A 13,826-nucleotide genomic window follows, 5' to 3' on the forward strand; every position below is an offset into this window, starting at 1 on the left:
CTCATTTCCACAAGGACTGAAGGAGAAAAAGCACCACAAAATTTGTAAGGCAATTTCTCCCGAGTAAAAAAATACCCCACATGTGTAATAACCGGCTGTTTGGACACACGGCAGGGCTTAGAAGGGAAAGAGCGCTATTTGGCTTTTGGAGATCACATTCAGCAGGAATGGTTTGAGGAGGCAATGTCACATTTGCAAAGCTCCTGAGGGGACAAAACAATGAAAACGCCCAAAAAGTTACTTCATCTAGGAAACTACACCTCTTGAGGAATTCATCTAGGGGTGTAGTAAGCGTTTTGACCACACAGATGTTTCATAGAATTTATTAGAATTGGGCAGTGAAAATAAAAACAATCCTTTTTCTTCAATAAGACGTAGCTTTAGCGCAACATTTTTCATTTTCCCAACTAATAAAGGAATTTAAGAACACAACATTTGTAATGAAATTTCTCCCGAGTACGGCAATACCCCATATGTGGTCATAAACTGCTGTTTGGGCACACGGCAGGGCTCAGAAGGGAAGGAGCACCATTTGGAGTGCAAATGTTGCTGGATTGGTTTCTGGGCGCCTGTGGGCCCAAAACAGTGGAAACCCCCCGGAAGTGACTCAATTTTAGAAATTACACCCCTCAATGCATTTACCTAGGGGTGTAGTAAGCATTTTAACCCTGCAGGTGTTTTGTTGAATTTAGTGTGCACTCGATGTTGCGGAGTGAAAATGGGATTTTTTCCATAGATATGCCAATATGTGGTGCCCAGCTTGTGCCACCATAACAAGACAGCTCTCTAATTATTATGCAGTGTTTCCCGGTTTTAGAAACACCCTACATGAGGCCCTAATCTTTTGTCTGGACATTCGACCAGGCTCAGGAGTGAAAGCGTACCATGTAAAATTGAGGCCTAATTTGTCGATTTATAAAGTATTGGTTCACAACTGCAGAGGCTCAGATGTGGAATAATAAAAAGAAACCCCTGAGAAGTGACCCCATTTGGAAACGACACCCCTCAAGACATTTATTAAGGGGTGTAGTGAGCATTTTCACTCCACAGGTCTTTTCCATAAATGATTGCGCTGCGGATGGTGCAAATTAAAAATTTATATTTTTCCCTAGATATGCCATTTCAGTGACAAATATGTCATGCCCAGCTTATGCCACTGGAGACACACACCCCAAAAATTGTTAAAAGGGTCTCCCGGGTATGAAGATGCCATATATGTGGAAGTAAACTGCTGTTTGGGCACACTGTAGGGTTCAGAGCGGAGGAAGCGCCATTTGGCTTTTTGAGAGCGGATTTTGCTTGGTAGTAGATTTGTTTGATTATTGCTGGTGTTTCCTTTTATAATGTGGGGGTACATGTAAGCTGGGCAGAGTACATCAGTGGCATAGTCAGGTGGCATAATAATGGGGTAAAAAAACAATAAAATGATCCATAGATGTGTGTTACGCTGTGAAGCCATCCTTTCTGAACAGGCCAGTGTCGCACTGATATATGGCGTCCTTTCTTATCCCCCTTTTGGTCCACACTCCGCGCCTTTGCAGTTTGGGGAATTTTGCTGGGAAAGTGTTGTCCTGGTATAATACGGGCACCCTCGCTTCCAGCAGATATGTTTGGGCCCTGCCCTTCCTGGTTCCCTAATTTTAGGTCCTTGGTAAATCGCCTCTTGAAACAGAAGAAATGTTCCCCTCGGGCACAACTGCATATTTTTTTATTTCCTGACTTATTGGAGCCATAACTAATTTTATTTTCATAGACGTAGTTGTATGAGGGCTGTTTCTTTGCTGGACGAGCTGTAGTTATTATTGGTACCATTTTGAGGTACATGTGACTTTTTGATCACCTTTTATCCTATTTTTTGGGAGGCCAGGTAAACAAAAAAATACAATTCTGGTATAGCTTTTTTTTTAGTTTTTTTTATACAGTGTTCACCATGCGTTATAAATTACATGTTAACTTTATTCTGCGGGTCCGTACGATACTGGCTATACCTAATTTCTAGCACTTTTTTATGTTTTACAACTTTTTGCACAATAAAATCACTTTTGTAAAAATAATGTATTTTTTCTGTCGCCAAGTTGTGAGAACCATAACTTTTTTACTTTTTTGTCAACGGAGCTGTATGAGGGCTTGTTTTTTGCGAGACGAGCTATAGTTTTTCTAGGTACCATTTTTGGATATGCGCAACTTTTTTATCACTTTTTATTCCAATATATGTAGGTCAAAGTGACCAAAAAACAGAAACTCTGGTAAAGTTTTTTACGTTTTTTTTTTTTACGTTGTTCACCGTGTGCAATATATAATATTTTGATACCTGAGGTCGTTACAGTCCCGGCGATACCAAATACATATGGTTTATTATTATTTTTCAACAATAAAGGACTTGATAAGTGAAAAAGGGCGATTGTGTTTTATTTTATTACTTGAAACTTTTATTGTTTTCAAACTTTTATTTTTTTCACTTTTTTTTTACACTTTTTGCCTACGTAGTGCAATGTATTAGATCTGTCAGTTATTCACTGACAGCAAGCCGATTAGGCTTCGCCTCCCGGCGGGGCCTAATCGGCTTCCGTAATGGCAGAGCAGGAGGCCATATTGTCTACTGTTGCCATAGCAGCAGTCGCAAGTCCTGATTGCCTGTCAGGGCTGGCGATCTGCTAGCAACCGCTAAGATGCAGCAATCGCTTTCAATTGCTGCATCAAAGGGGTTAATGGCAGGGATCGGAGCTAGCTCCGGTTCCTGCCATTTCATGTGGATGTCAGCTGTAATATACAGGTGACCTCCACCGCTGATGACGCCGGATCAGCTCCTGAGTCGGCGCCATCTTGCCGGCGGCTACGGAAGCCGATCAGGCTCCGCCGCCGGGCGGATCTTGAACGGCTTCCGTGCTAGGCAGACTGGGAGGCCAGTATTAGGCCTCCGGTTGCTATTGCAGCCACCGGAACCCCGGCAATTTCCTTGCTGTGGTTCCGATGAGCTGCAAACAGCTTAAATGTAGCGATCATGTTTGAACGCTGCATTGAAGGGGTTAATGGCGGGGATCAAAGCTAATTTTGGTCCCCGCCATTACAGCCGGATGTCAGCTGTCAGATACAGCTGAGATCCGGCGATGATGGCACCGACTGAGATTCTGAGCCGGTGCCAAACATTTGGCTTAAGTATATGACATTTTGCGGGAAGCACTGGCTTTCCATGTTGTATACTTACGACAAATGTCGGGAAGGGGTTAAGCTTTCTATGCATTTAAACGTCTTTTCTCCTATCCATATGGGACTGTTAATCAGTGGATACAACAACTGGGGTAATACTATCATTTTAATTACGGCTATTCGATCTGCCATAGAAGGGGGTAACCTATTCCATATCTTAATTTTTGGGTGAGAATTTTGTAGCGGGTGTCGATCCACGTAGGGTAGTCTCTTCAATCAACCCATCGGGTTGACCACCAGATCATGGGTGCAGGGGATTTAACAGGAGAGTAATGGCTGTTTTTTCATTTCAAAACATTCCATGCAACTAGTTTAATTTCTCGGACAATCCTTTTAAGGAAATATTTATCGGGGCACAATGCACCATTTCTGGGCGCTGTATCCAATGTTTATCTGGACAGTCGTCTGGTTATTTTTCTGGACTTTGTATGCACTATTTACCTGGATGCTGGGTAATAATTATGTGAGTTAGAAACAGGAGGACCTGCAATCTCATCAACATTGTCCTTTCCTCATAAAATGTTCTTCTTGAGACATCTGATGGATTACTCTGAAAATATGACGTAGGTGCCAATCAAGGTCTAAAGGTTGACATACTCAATGGCCTCCAGGATCTGAATTTTACCTTTTTCTTTCACTAACCCATTTCTCTAGGAGTCATATATAAAGGTTGGGTCTATGGAGCCCAGATGAGCTACATTAGCAACTTTGAAAGAGCAGCCTCAGAGACATTCAGCTCCAGGATGGTCTGTGTCAGATAAGTAGTGGTTCAGAACGCACTGGACGATGTAGGTGCACGAATAGGGTCCCAACCCAATCGTAGTCAAAATAAGTATTTGGCACACAAAGCTGAAGTTTAAAGAAGAAATCTTGATTTTTTTCAAGTGGTTGTAGATGCCAGAGGCTTAGTGCGACGCTTCGGTCATTACATGAACTTCATCAGGCACTGTGCCGTTCTGGTTGCTGGTACATCCAGTAGTTGGCGCTTAGTTCCGAATGACGGCTGACCGCTGTAGTTGGCGCACTTGAGATTTCTTAAAACTTTAGCTTTGAGTGCCGAATACTTATTTTGGTCTGTGTCAGATGTTAGGGATGAAGTCTACAACTGGCCAGACCACCTATCTTTCCTTCGCTCTGGAAATATAGGACAGTCCACAAGGCAGCACATCATGTCTGGTCAATGCCCCTACTACTCTGTACACTAACACCTTCAAAAGAGAAGAGGAAGGTGCAGATGTGACGTTCAGGTTAGGGATTTGCAGTATTGAAGTTGTATTGTGCTCCCCTTGGAGCACTGTGCAAAGGCAAAACTCCTTTATTGGCATGATGTGTAGATGGTTGGTACTCTATTTGGGTGCGCAGGCTTACTTTGTTGTGTGCTCACTTGGCTAGGTTGGCATTAATGAGTGAAATGTATACAGTACCTTAGGAAAATACAGTGTGAGACAAAGATGTTAACAGGAGCGCTCCCTAGAGTAATACCTTGAAAAAAAATGTAAACTAGTCTTCTCACCTTGTGAACCTCTTAATTGATAAGAACATCGACTGGATGCAGTTGTCTCTCTTTTTGTAGCTTCTTGTTCTTCTGACACGGAGTACAGTATGTCTCAGGCTGGTGGATTTCTTGAGGGAATTTCCATCGCTGATAGTTCTAATTATTCCTCGGATGTTCAATAACGCCGTGTGGTGAAGTTCAGGACAGTGATCGAGGTCTCAACATTTTACTGCACAGCTCCATGATCTCTAAGGGCTTATTCAGACAAACGTATAATACGTCCGTGCAACGCGCGTGATTTTCACGCGCGTCGCACGGACCTATGTTAGTCTATGGGGCCGTTCAGATTGTTAGTGATTTTCACGCAGAGTATGTCCACTGCGTAAAACTCACGACAAGTCCTATATTTGCCCGTTTTTAGCGCATCACGCAACCATTGAAGTCAATGGGAAAACCGCGCACTTCCGTGTGCCGCTCGTGATGCGCGCTACAGTAGTCAAAACTATGAACGAAAACAGAAAAGCACCACGTGCTTTTCTGTTTACAAACATAAAAACAGAGAAAATCACGCAGCCGCGCATCGTATGCTGCTGACACATGGAGCTTTTATGGACCTTTTGCGCGCCCAAAACGCACACGCTCGTGTGAATCCGGCCTAAGGCTGGATTCACACGAACATGTTCGGTCCGTAAAGGACGGAACGTATTTCGGCTGCAAATCCCGGACCGAACACACTGCAGGGACCGGGCTCCTAGCATCATAGTTATGTACGACGCTAGAAGTCCCTGCCTCCCCGTGGAACTACTGTCCCGTACTGAAAACATGATTACAGTACGGGACAGTTGTCCTGCAGAGAGGCAGGGACTCCTAGCGTCGTACAGAACTATGATACTAGGAGCCCGGCTCCCTGCAGTGTGTTCGGTTCGGGACTTGCGGCCGAAATACGTTCCGTCCTTTACGGACCGAACATGCTCGTGTGACTCCAGCCTATGGGTATGTGCACACGGCAATACCAATTACGTCTGAAATTACGGAGCTGTTTTCAGGCGAAAACAGCTCCTGAATTTCAGACGTTTTGACAAGTGCACCCGTTTTTCGCGGCGTCTTTTACGGACGTAATTGGAGATGGTTTTAATTGGAGTCAATGAAAAACAGCTCCAATTACGTCCCAAGAAGTGACCTGCACTTCTTTGAGGCGGGTGTCTTTTTACACACCGACAGCGGCGCGTAAAAAAAAAGTTTGGAGCCATTTTTTTCGGACGTAATTCGAGGCGTAAAACGCCTGAATTACGTCCGTAAATAGGGCGTGTGAACATGTGAACATACCCGAACACATTCATCTGATCTACAGCAACCAGAAGCTCCTCCACATTTTTGTGGGGTAAGGTTAGTCTTCCTGGTGAAAGTGAACTCCATAATTCATTTCATGATGTCCTTGGAGATCGCTGGGATTTTATATACTTTCTTTAGGTTGTTTAAATTGTTTGTGAACACATCTCTGACAGTAGAAGAAAAGTGACCTGGAAAGAATAACGTTACTAATCCATTAATGATCCACAATGTATGTATCTCATGTATCTATATTGGTCTAATCTGTCTATCTATCCAAATCGATCTCTATATCTATCCCGCATACCTATCTCATCGAAACCGCTGTGGCGGTTTTTTCAGTCTCCCATTGATTTTAAGGGGGTTTTTGAGGCGGAAAACACCTCAAGAAAGGACATGTTGCTTTTTTTACCGTGAGCGAACCCCACCTCTCATTCCCATTGAAAGCAATGGGAGAAGATTTGGGAATTTTTTTGGCACGGATTCCGACGCAGTTTCCTCGTCAAAATCGGCACCAAAAAAACTGTGTGAAGAGGGCCTAATATTTATATCTATCCAATCTCTAGCTGTCGGACTATCTACTTACTTCCATTTTCCATCTATTGCATCCATCACACTCTGAACCCGTTTAGGACATTATCTAGTACAAACACGGGAATATAAATCATACATTACCCAATAAATTACAACCATGCAACAAAATCAAATAAAAGAGATAGACAACCTGGGTGGTAAAACATGGCCTTCTTTATTCATTAAAACGTTATAAAAAGGAAAACATTTTATAAAATTACATATATATATATAAATATAAAACACACATCATATAACTCAGACATAAAATCAATCCATAAAACAATCTACTTCAAAGACTGATTTTACCCCCAGTCTAATAAAAAGCCGTGACATAACAAATATATAACATAAGGGAGGATAGGCGTGGTGCTTCCAAGTATCGCCTTCTTTAGGCTGCGGGTTGGATACAAGCCACAATTTAAACCCAAACAGGTAGGTCACATGAGCAAAAGAAGCCCAATGACCTACCGGTTACTGGGTACCAGGGAAGATCTTCCCTTGTTGCTGGGTCACATGAGACCCCAGCAGCATCCAATAGCCAGCTGTTGCTACCCTGGGCATATCTGACCAGAGAACAGCAAAATTGGCGGGAAAATTCCTGCCAAAATCATAAGAAATCCACATAAGGGATGACTATAATCCCATGTGGATCCCTCCTTATGGTCTGGGATCCTTCCATTCTATGCAATTTTTTTCATTTTTTTTTTTTACATGGATGGAAAAATTTGAGCTGTAAACAAAGAAAATAAAAACTTTATGTTAAAAAGCATTAAAAATTCCTAGCACAGTCCACTTCATATGAATGGAGATGTTTCCGTTCCCTGCTTGCGGGTGGACGGTGGCCTTGTTGTGCAGGAGAGGTGCCAAAGGGATCTTTAAGGGTATGCTATACACTTTTGATAGTGCCACGTGCATGAGGACTTAGTCAGATCTTGACGTGACACCAGTTCATTGAGCAAAAGTACGAGATATATCAAAAGCTAACTTCACTTTCAAAAAACTTCCGACATGTCATAGTGAGAAGTCAGAAATTTTGATCAGTGGGGTCTGAGCCCCCCACCGATCACTTAAATGAAGCGGCAGAAGTGCTCGGGTGAGCGCTGAGCCACTTAGTTTCTGATCGGCTTTTGTCGGCAAGATGAGAAATTGGTGTACGGTCACAATAGAAAGTCTATGAGCCCGTACACCAACTGCTTGGCTTTCCGAGAAAAGCCAATCAGAAACGAAGCAGCTCAGAACTCACCGTAGCACTTCTGCCGCTTCTTTTTAGCAATCGGTGGGGGGCTCTGTGCTCAGACCCCCACCGATCAAAACTTCTGACACGTCACTATGACGTTTTAGTTACCATTTAATCATGCTTTATTCACAAAGATGTCTTACAAAACAATCACTTTTTTAGGAAGTTTTTTCATTTTACAAAATGATTTCCACTTAATAAAAACATGATTTATAATTGTTTATTACAAAATCGACCAATAATAATCATATAACCAGCCTCCCATAAGTGTTTTTTTTAGCTATACGTATATATTATCGGACAGAGCTGAATCCAGGACTTGTTAAAAACATGAAATTGGAAGATTTTTTTTTTTAATATAGTTTTTTTCTGAATAGAAACCTTAAAAAAAAATACAAAAAAGGCACCCCTCCCCCTTATTAAATCCTATGGGGCAGATAAACACAACGGTCGTGGTCATGTGCTCATATCTCTCAATGGTTCTAAAGCCACTGGATGATACAGGACCAATGGTAAATCTAGCACAAAATACTTAAAGGGGTTGTGTCGTCTCATTACTATGAGAGTGGGTCTGGCTCCCCGACACGTAGCAGATTTTGCTAAGAGAGGTTAACGTCGGCTGCTCACTTCCCCGGCAGCGGCCACTACAGGTGAAATTAAGTATTACATCTAGCCAATCAAATGAATGGCCTTCCTTGTGATACATGGATGACTGGGTCAGTCAGCTTGTCAGAAGCTCTCTGTTCTAGATCATATAAGGGGTCTCGAGCAGGGTACCATCCCTCTATGACGTCAATAGGGCCTAATAGGCAAAATGGGGATTGGTTGTCGAGAGGAGACAATCCCTTTAGTTACAACTTATAGGTAAGTGGATTTTTTTGACCTATCTGCTGTACTTTAGGAAAATGGTTATGAATTTTACTGATGCATGTTGGATTTCGGCCTGTGTAGAAAATAACGCATGTACAATACTGCCTGTTCTGGATGAATGAACGTGAGGGGAGCAAAAAAATAAAAGAAAATGATAAAAACTGGTAAATACAAGCTAAAATGGATTTAATGCATTTACTTCAAACTCACCAAATTGCAACAATTATAATTAAAAAAACTTTTTTATAATAAATAAATAATTTATTATGTTATAAAATAGAACCGAGGACATATTCTTCGAGGTAATTCCTTCTTTTTACGATTACAGTTCATCACGACCTCTTCGGAGCGGCCACTCAGGATGACGAGACACGTACTCTGCCGAAGTGCTGACCAGCCGGAAAAATTCAGCAAAATCGAAGGCGTAATTGGTGAATTTTGGGTGTTCTCCCAAAGTCGGGTGATGTCCCTTAATTAGACGGCATAACAAGCTTTGTCATTCTCGGGCACGTTATTCTCTCCATTGAAGGACAAGTTAATTAGGTAATTCTGGTTACAGAAAACAACTTTCATTTAAAGCCCCCAGGACATATTGATCTTTTTTTTTTTCTACATGGGACACGGGGGAGAATTATTGACAGGTTGAACTAATGACCAATTAATTTACTTTTGAACCTGCGACAGCCTGAAATGTGTCACAACTCAATGGAAGAAGCCTAATAATGGGAGAACAATATAATCTAACAAAAAAAAAAAAAAAAAGTGTGAATGGAAAGAGTCAAGAGCGACACCATGTGAACGTGCGGGGAGTAACACACAACAGCGAGGGCTTTATGTCCGAATATTCTCGTAAAATCACTACTCAAAAATTAAAAAGGGGTATTCGGTTTCTGCAAATAAATTTTAGGCTGAGTTCACACAGGGCGAATACGCTGCGTAAAGTGACACAGCGTAAAGATTTGTTTAAATCTCATCCACTTTGCCGCTACCGTATTACGCTGTGGATTTTCCGCAACGAATTCCGTTGCAGAAAACCCATAGTATTTACGCAACGTGTGAACTGACCCTTATTCTTTGTATAATCAAAAATTATATAATTTTCCAATATACTTTATGTATCAGTTTCTCCCGGTTTTAAGATCTCTGCATGCTGTCCTACAATAGAAACCGTCATTTACTTGCAGGAGATAAAAAAATATCTGTCCATGGTCATGAGCAGCAAAAATGTTGTCAATGAAACATAGAAGAAAGCAGACCCCATAGCAAAGATCGAAATGGGCCCTTAATATGGTGCTGGTTTTGCCACCCAGGACAAAAAGAACAGTTTGTTTCCCCTCCACATCCTTTCCATGACACTTGGGCCAATGCCCACTCTCCTGCTGCGAAAAATTCAGTTCCTCTGGAGAGGGGAGTCCTACACAGGTTCTCGACACCCAGTAGCGAAGAGATGGGACCAACCAACCCAGGGCCCCCTTTCTCTTAGGGCCCCATAGCAGCTGCTTAGGCTCTCTCTATGGTATATCAGCCCTTAACAAGACCTCAGCTGGCTAAATGAGTCATTTTTAATGTAAACCCTCTGATCGGGTAATACCCCTGGTATCGTGAGCAGGACTTACCTTGTCCTGAGGGAAAATTTTATCTGCTTTCTCCCATGTGATGTAGTGAATTCCTCGAAGTCGAGCCAAGTCCAAGTAACACCTCTCATCCTGACAATTATACCTAGGGAAAGAAGATCACACATGTACAGTATTCTACGCAACGGCGCCCCCTGCAGGGTAAACACATGCAATAATATGGTAGAAGACAAAACTATTATCTGCCCTGTTCACACTTGTACTCTGCATTATTCGCTACTAACATGCCTGAATCTAAAGGCAACATTTTACCCATTCACCCCTCTAGAGGGCGCACAGCGCAACGTATGCTGGAGGTGCATTAGTTATGCCACGCACCCACTGAATGAGTTTTGCAAAAACAAAAATGGCTATTATACTGCAATGCCACGTGTTTACCGTGCATGAATTTAGATACAAATACATAATGGCAAAGGTTGGTCCTGCAATCTTCCTAAAATTCTCAAAATTAGCGGCTCTATACGTTTTGTCTTGTATATTAAATGCTATGTGTATCAATACAACATGTCAAATTCTCATCATGCCTATTCTAAATATTTGATATAACCCTTCTGTTCTGAAGTGCCCTTAAAATAAGATGAATAGGGTAAGATTACTAATACACCAAGTCAGAGGTGCACATGTACTAATGGATCTGGGACATTGTCATTGTGATTAATGGACGCTGGTATACGCAGATTCTGATAATCCACATACAGATATGGGCTGCGTGAATGCCGAGCTGACCTTGCACAAATGACTCGTGGGAAAAGAACTTAGCTTTTATTTTTAAAGTCTATAAATATTTATTGAAAATTCCATTCGGTGTCGTCATGGTAGGCCATTTCTAGAAATGTGAATATATGGATAGATCAGCACGCTTGCTTAAAAAAAAAAAAACTAGCTCTAAAAGCTGTACTGCTGAAACATTTGCACCAACAGGACCATTAGTATAATGTCATCATCAGGGGCATACACAGAAACCATAGTGCCCCATATCTAAATTCAGAATTCCCTCCCCCTACTGAAAGCTCCAACTATTTTTTTTTTTAAGTTAATGTTCACTGTTCTTTTGAAAATAGGGGTTGGGGCTCTGCTTTTCACAAACTCCAAATTCCCTGCTTCCCCTACCGCCACTAGGGGGAGCTCACTGTATATGTATTGAACTCAATGGGAGTTGTATAAATCTATATGCAGTGAGCTCCCCCTAGTGGTGGCTGCAAGTAAACACTGAGACAGTGTTTTAAAGGAAGCCGTAGAAGTTGTTCAGTTCCGGGCCCTCTTTTACCATGGGCCCGTTAGCGTGGTCATAGGGTCTGCCTCTACAGTAGGTACGCCACTAGTTGTTGCGCAATAGACATTAAGGATTGTCTAGTATAGCAATGAAGGCCGACTTTCTGCAGTCAGACACACATAGTAATTCTTAAATATAATGTTGTTATGGAAAACTCTCCCTTTACAAACTGGTGCAATCCAATCAGGACCCTTCAGGGACTCACACTCCCTGTATTTGCAGCACAGGGCCCCTCACCCGAATAGAAGACGATGACAATAACAATATATGAAGGAATTGCTAGTCATGCAATTTCCTAATGCAAAAGGAGAAGACATTCTAGGAGAGGCAACCATATTACACATGAGAACACAGACAATGACTTACAGCTCAAATATAACTGCCCAGTTTGGTAAAAAGAGTAAATGAGTCAGTGCGGCCCCGTGAAGCCCAATAAATATGTCAGAGTTATGTGTGATCTTCAGCTGTTCAAGGAATCCAAGAGATCTAGAGAAACATACAATGAAGGGTTTGCAGTTATGGAGAGAACTATCAATACATTGCCTTTTAGAACTTCAAATTGCTACATAGACAGAGAGGGGTTATACAGGATTAGAAAATCATGGCTGCTTTTTCCCAGAAATAGCACCACACCTGTCCATAGGTTGTGTCTGGTATTGCAGTAAACCTCCATTGAAGTGAGGCTTCGTTCACATCTGCCTCGGGGTTCCATTCGTGGTTCCGTCAAACCTTTCCGTCAGGAGAACCCACGAACGGAAACCAGACGGAAACCATAGCTTTCCGTTAGCCTTACCAGTGATTTCAATGGTAACGCTTCCGTTGCTAATGGTTTCCGTTTGTCTCCGTTCCTTAAGGTTTCCGTTTTTTTGGCAGCATCAATAGCGCAGTCTAATTGATATGTTGTCTGAAGGAGTTGTCTACACAACTTGTTAAAGTGTCATGGTGTCTGTAAGTACTGGATACGATAATGTTTGTTTTCTTTTATTGATATTTAATAAACAATTTCAAATGAAAAAGAAAGTGAAAATAAAGAAATATGATGTCTTTGCAGGGGATTTGGAGCTCTGTATCAGAAAAAACACCATTAATATATATTAAAGGGTAAGTAAATGTTCAAACTTCTGACATGTCATAGTGACAGTTTTGATTGGTGGAGGTCCGAGCACTGAGACCCCCACCAATCGCTAAAACGAAGCGGCAGAAGTTCTCGTGTGAGCGTTCAGCCCCTTCGTTTCTGTTCGGCTCTTTCTGGAAATCGATGTAGCGGTGTACAGACTCAATAGAAAGTCTATGAGCCCGTACACCGCTACATCGGCTTTCCAGAAAAAGCCAAACAGAAATGAACCTGCTTAGCGCTTCTGCCGCTTCATTTTAGCGATTGGTGGGGGTCTCAGTGCTCAGACACCCAACCAATCAAAACTTCTGACGTGTTACTATGACATGTGAGAAGTTTGTTGAACGTTTAGTTGCTCTTTAAGAAATAATCAGCATCATTTTGGACCTGTTTAGATTACAATAACAAAATGGTTGAAGGGCGGACATTCACTGTATAGTGCTCAATCTGTTATGACTGAAGGAACCAATGTCCTGATAACGGTAATTAATAAAACTTGTCCTTTACGGTCTTATTGTGTTTACCCAGAATCATAAATTATCACCTATCCACAGGTCAGGTGACGATTTTCTGATCGCTGGGGGCACCACTGCTAGGAACCCCTTCAATCATGAGAACGGGGGTCCCAGACCCATAAATCCTCCTCACCGCACCCCCTTCAGTGAGGATGAGCTTGAATGGATCAGCGATCGAGCATGCGCCTGCCGCTTCATTCACGGTCTATGAGAATAATGGGAACAGCTGTACTCGGCTGTTTCGGTCATTCCCATAGACTTTGAATAGAGCGGCAGCGCATGTTCGACCACCGCTACATTTAATGTCCTCCTGCGGTTCAGCAGTGAGGAAGAACGAGTGTTCGGTGGAGCCCCCAGCGATGAGAAAATGATCACCTATCCTGTAAGGTGTTTTCTTGCAAATAGCAGTCTCAGCAAAGTAGTACTTACTGATTGGTGGAGGTTTGACCACTGGGACCCTGACAATCCCTACAGCAGGCCCTTGAAGGTGAATTCAATGGGTATTTCAATAAGATACATTTATGGCATATCCATAGGACTACACCCCACTTCTTGGACCCCCAGCTGTTAGGAGAA

General features: G+C 42.3%; 1 protein-coding gene across 1 annotated transcript in view; it reads right to left on the reverse strand.

Annotated features, from left to right (window-relative positions):
* Positions 1-8,953: 8,953 nt before the first annotated feature.
* LOC142699088 (EGF domain-specific O-linked N-acetylglucosamine transferase-like) overlaps positions 8,954-13,826 on the reverse strand; it is a 39,596-nt gene continuing 34,723 nt past the window's right edge. Inside the window, exons 13-15 of the mRNA XM_075847994.1 lie at positions 11,988-12,107; positions 10,331-10,433; positions 8,954-9,183 (exon numbers count right to left, since the gene is read on the reverse strand). Of these exons, the coding sequence (XP_075704109.1) occupies positions 9,037-9,183; positions 10,331-10,433; positions 11,988-12,107 (370 nt within the window). The 3' untranslated portion in view covers positions 8,954-9,036. The remainder of the gene's footprint in view (positions 9,184-10,330; positions 10,434-11,987; positions 12,108-13,826) is intronic.

The sequence above is a fragment of the Rhinoderma darwinii genome, unplaced genomic scaffold (assembly GCF_050947455.1).
Source record: "Rhinoderma darwinii isolate aRhiDar2 unplaced genomic scaffold, aRhiDar2.hap1 Scaffold_127, whole genome shotgun sequence".
Taxonomy (NCBI): domain Eukaryota; kingdom Metazoa; phylum Chordata; class Amphibia; order Anura; family Rhinodermatidae; genus Rhinoderma; species Rhinoderma darwinii.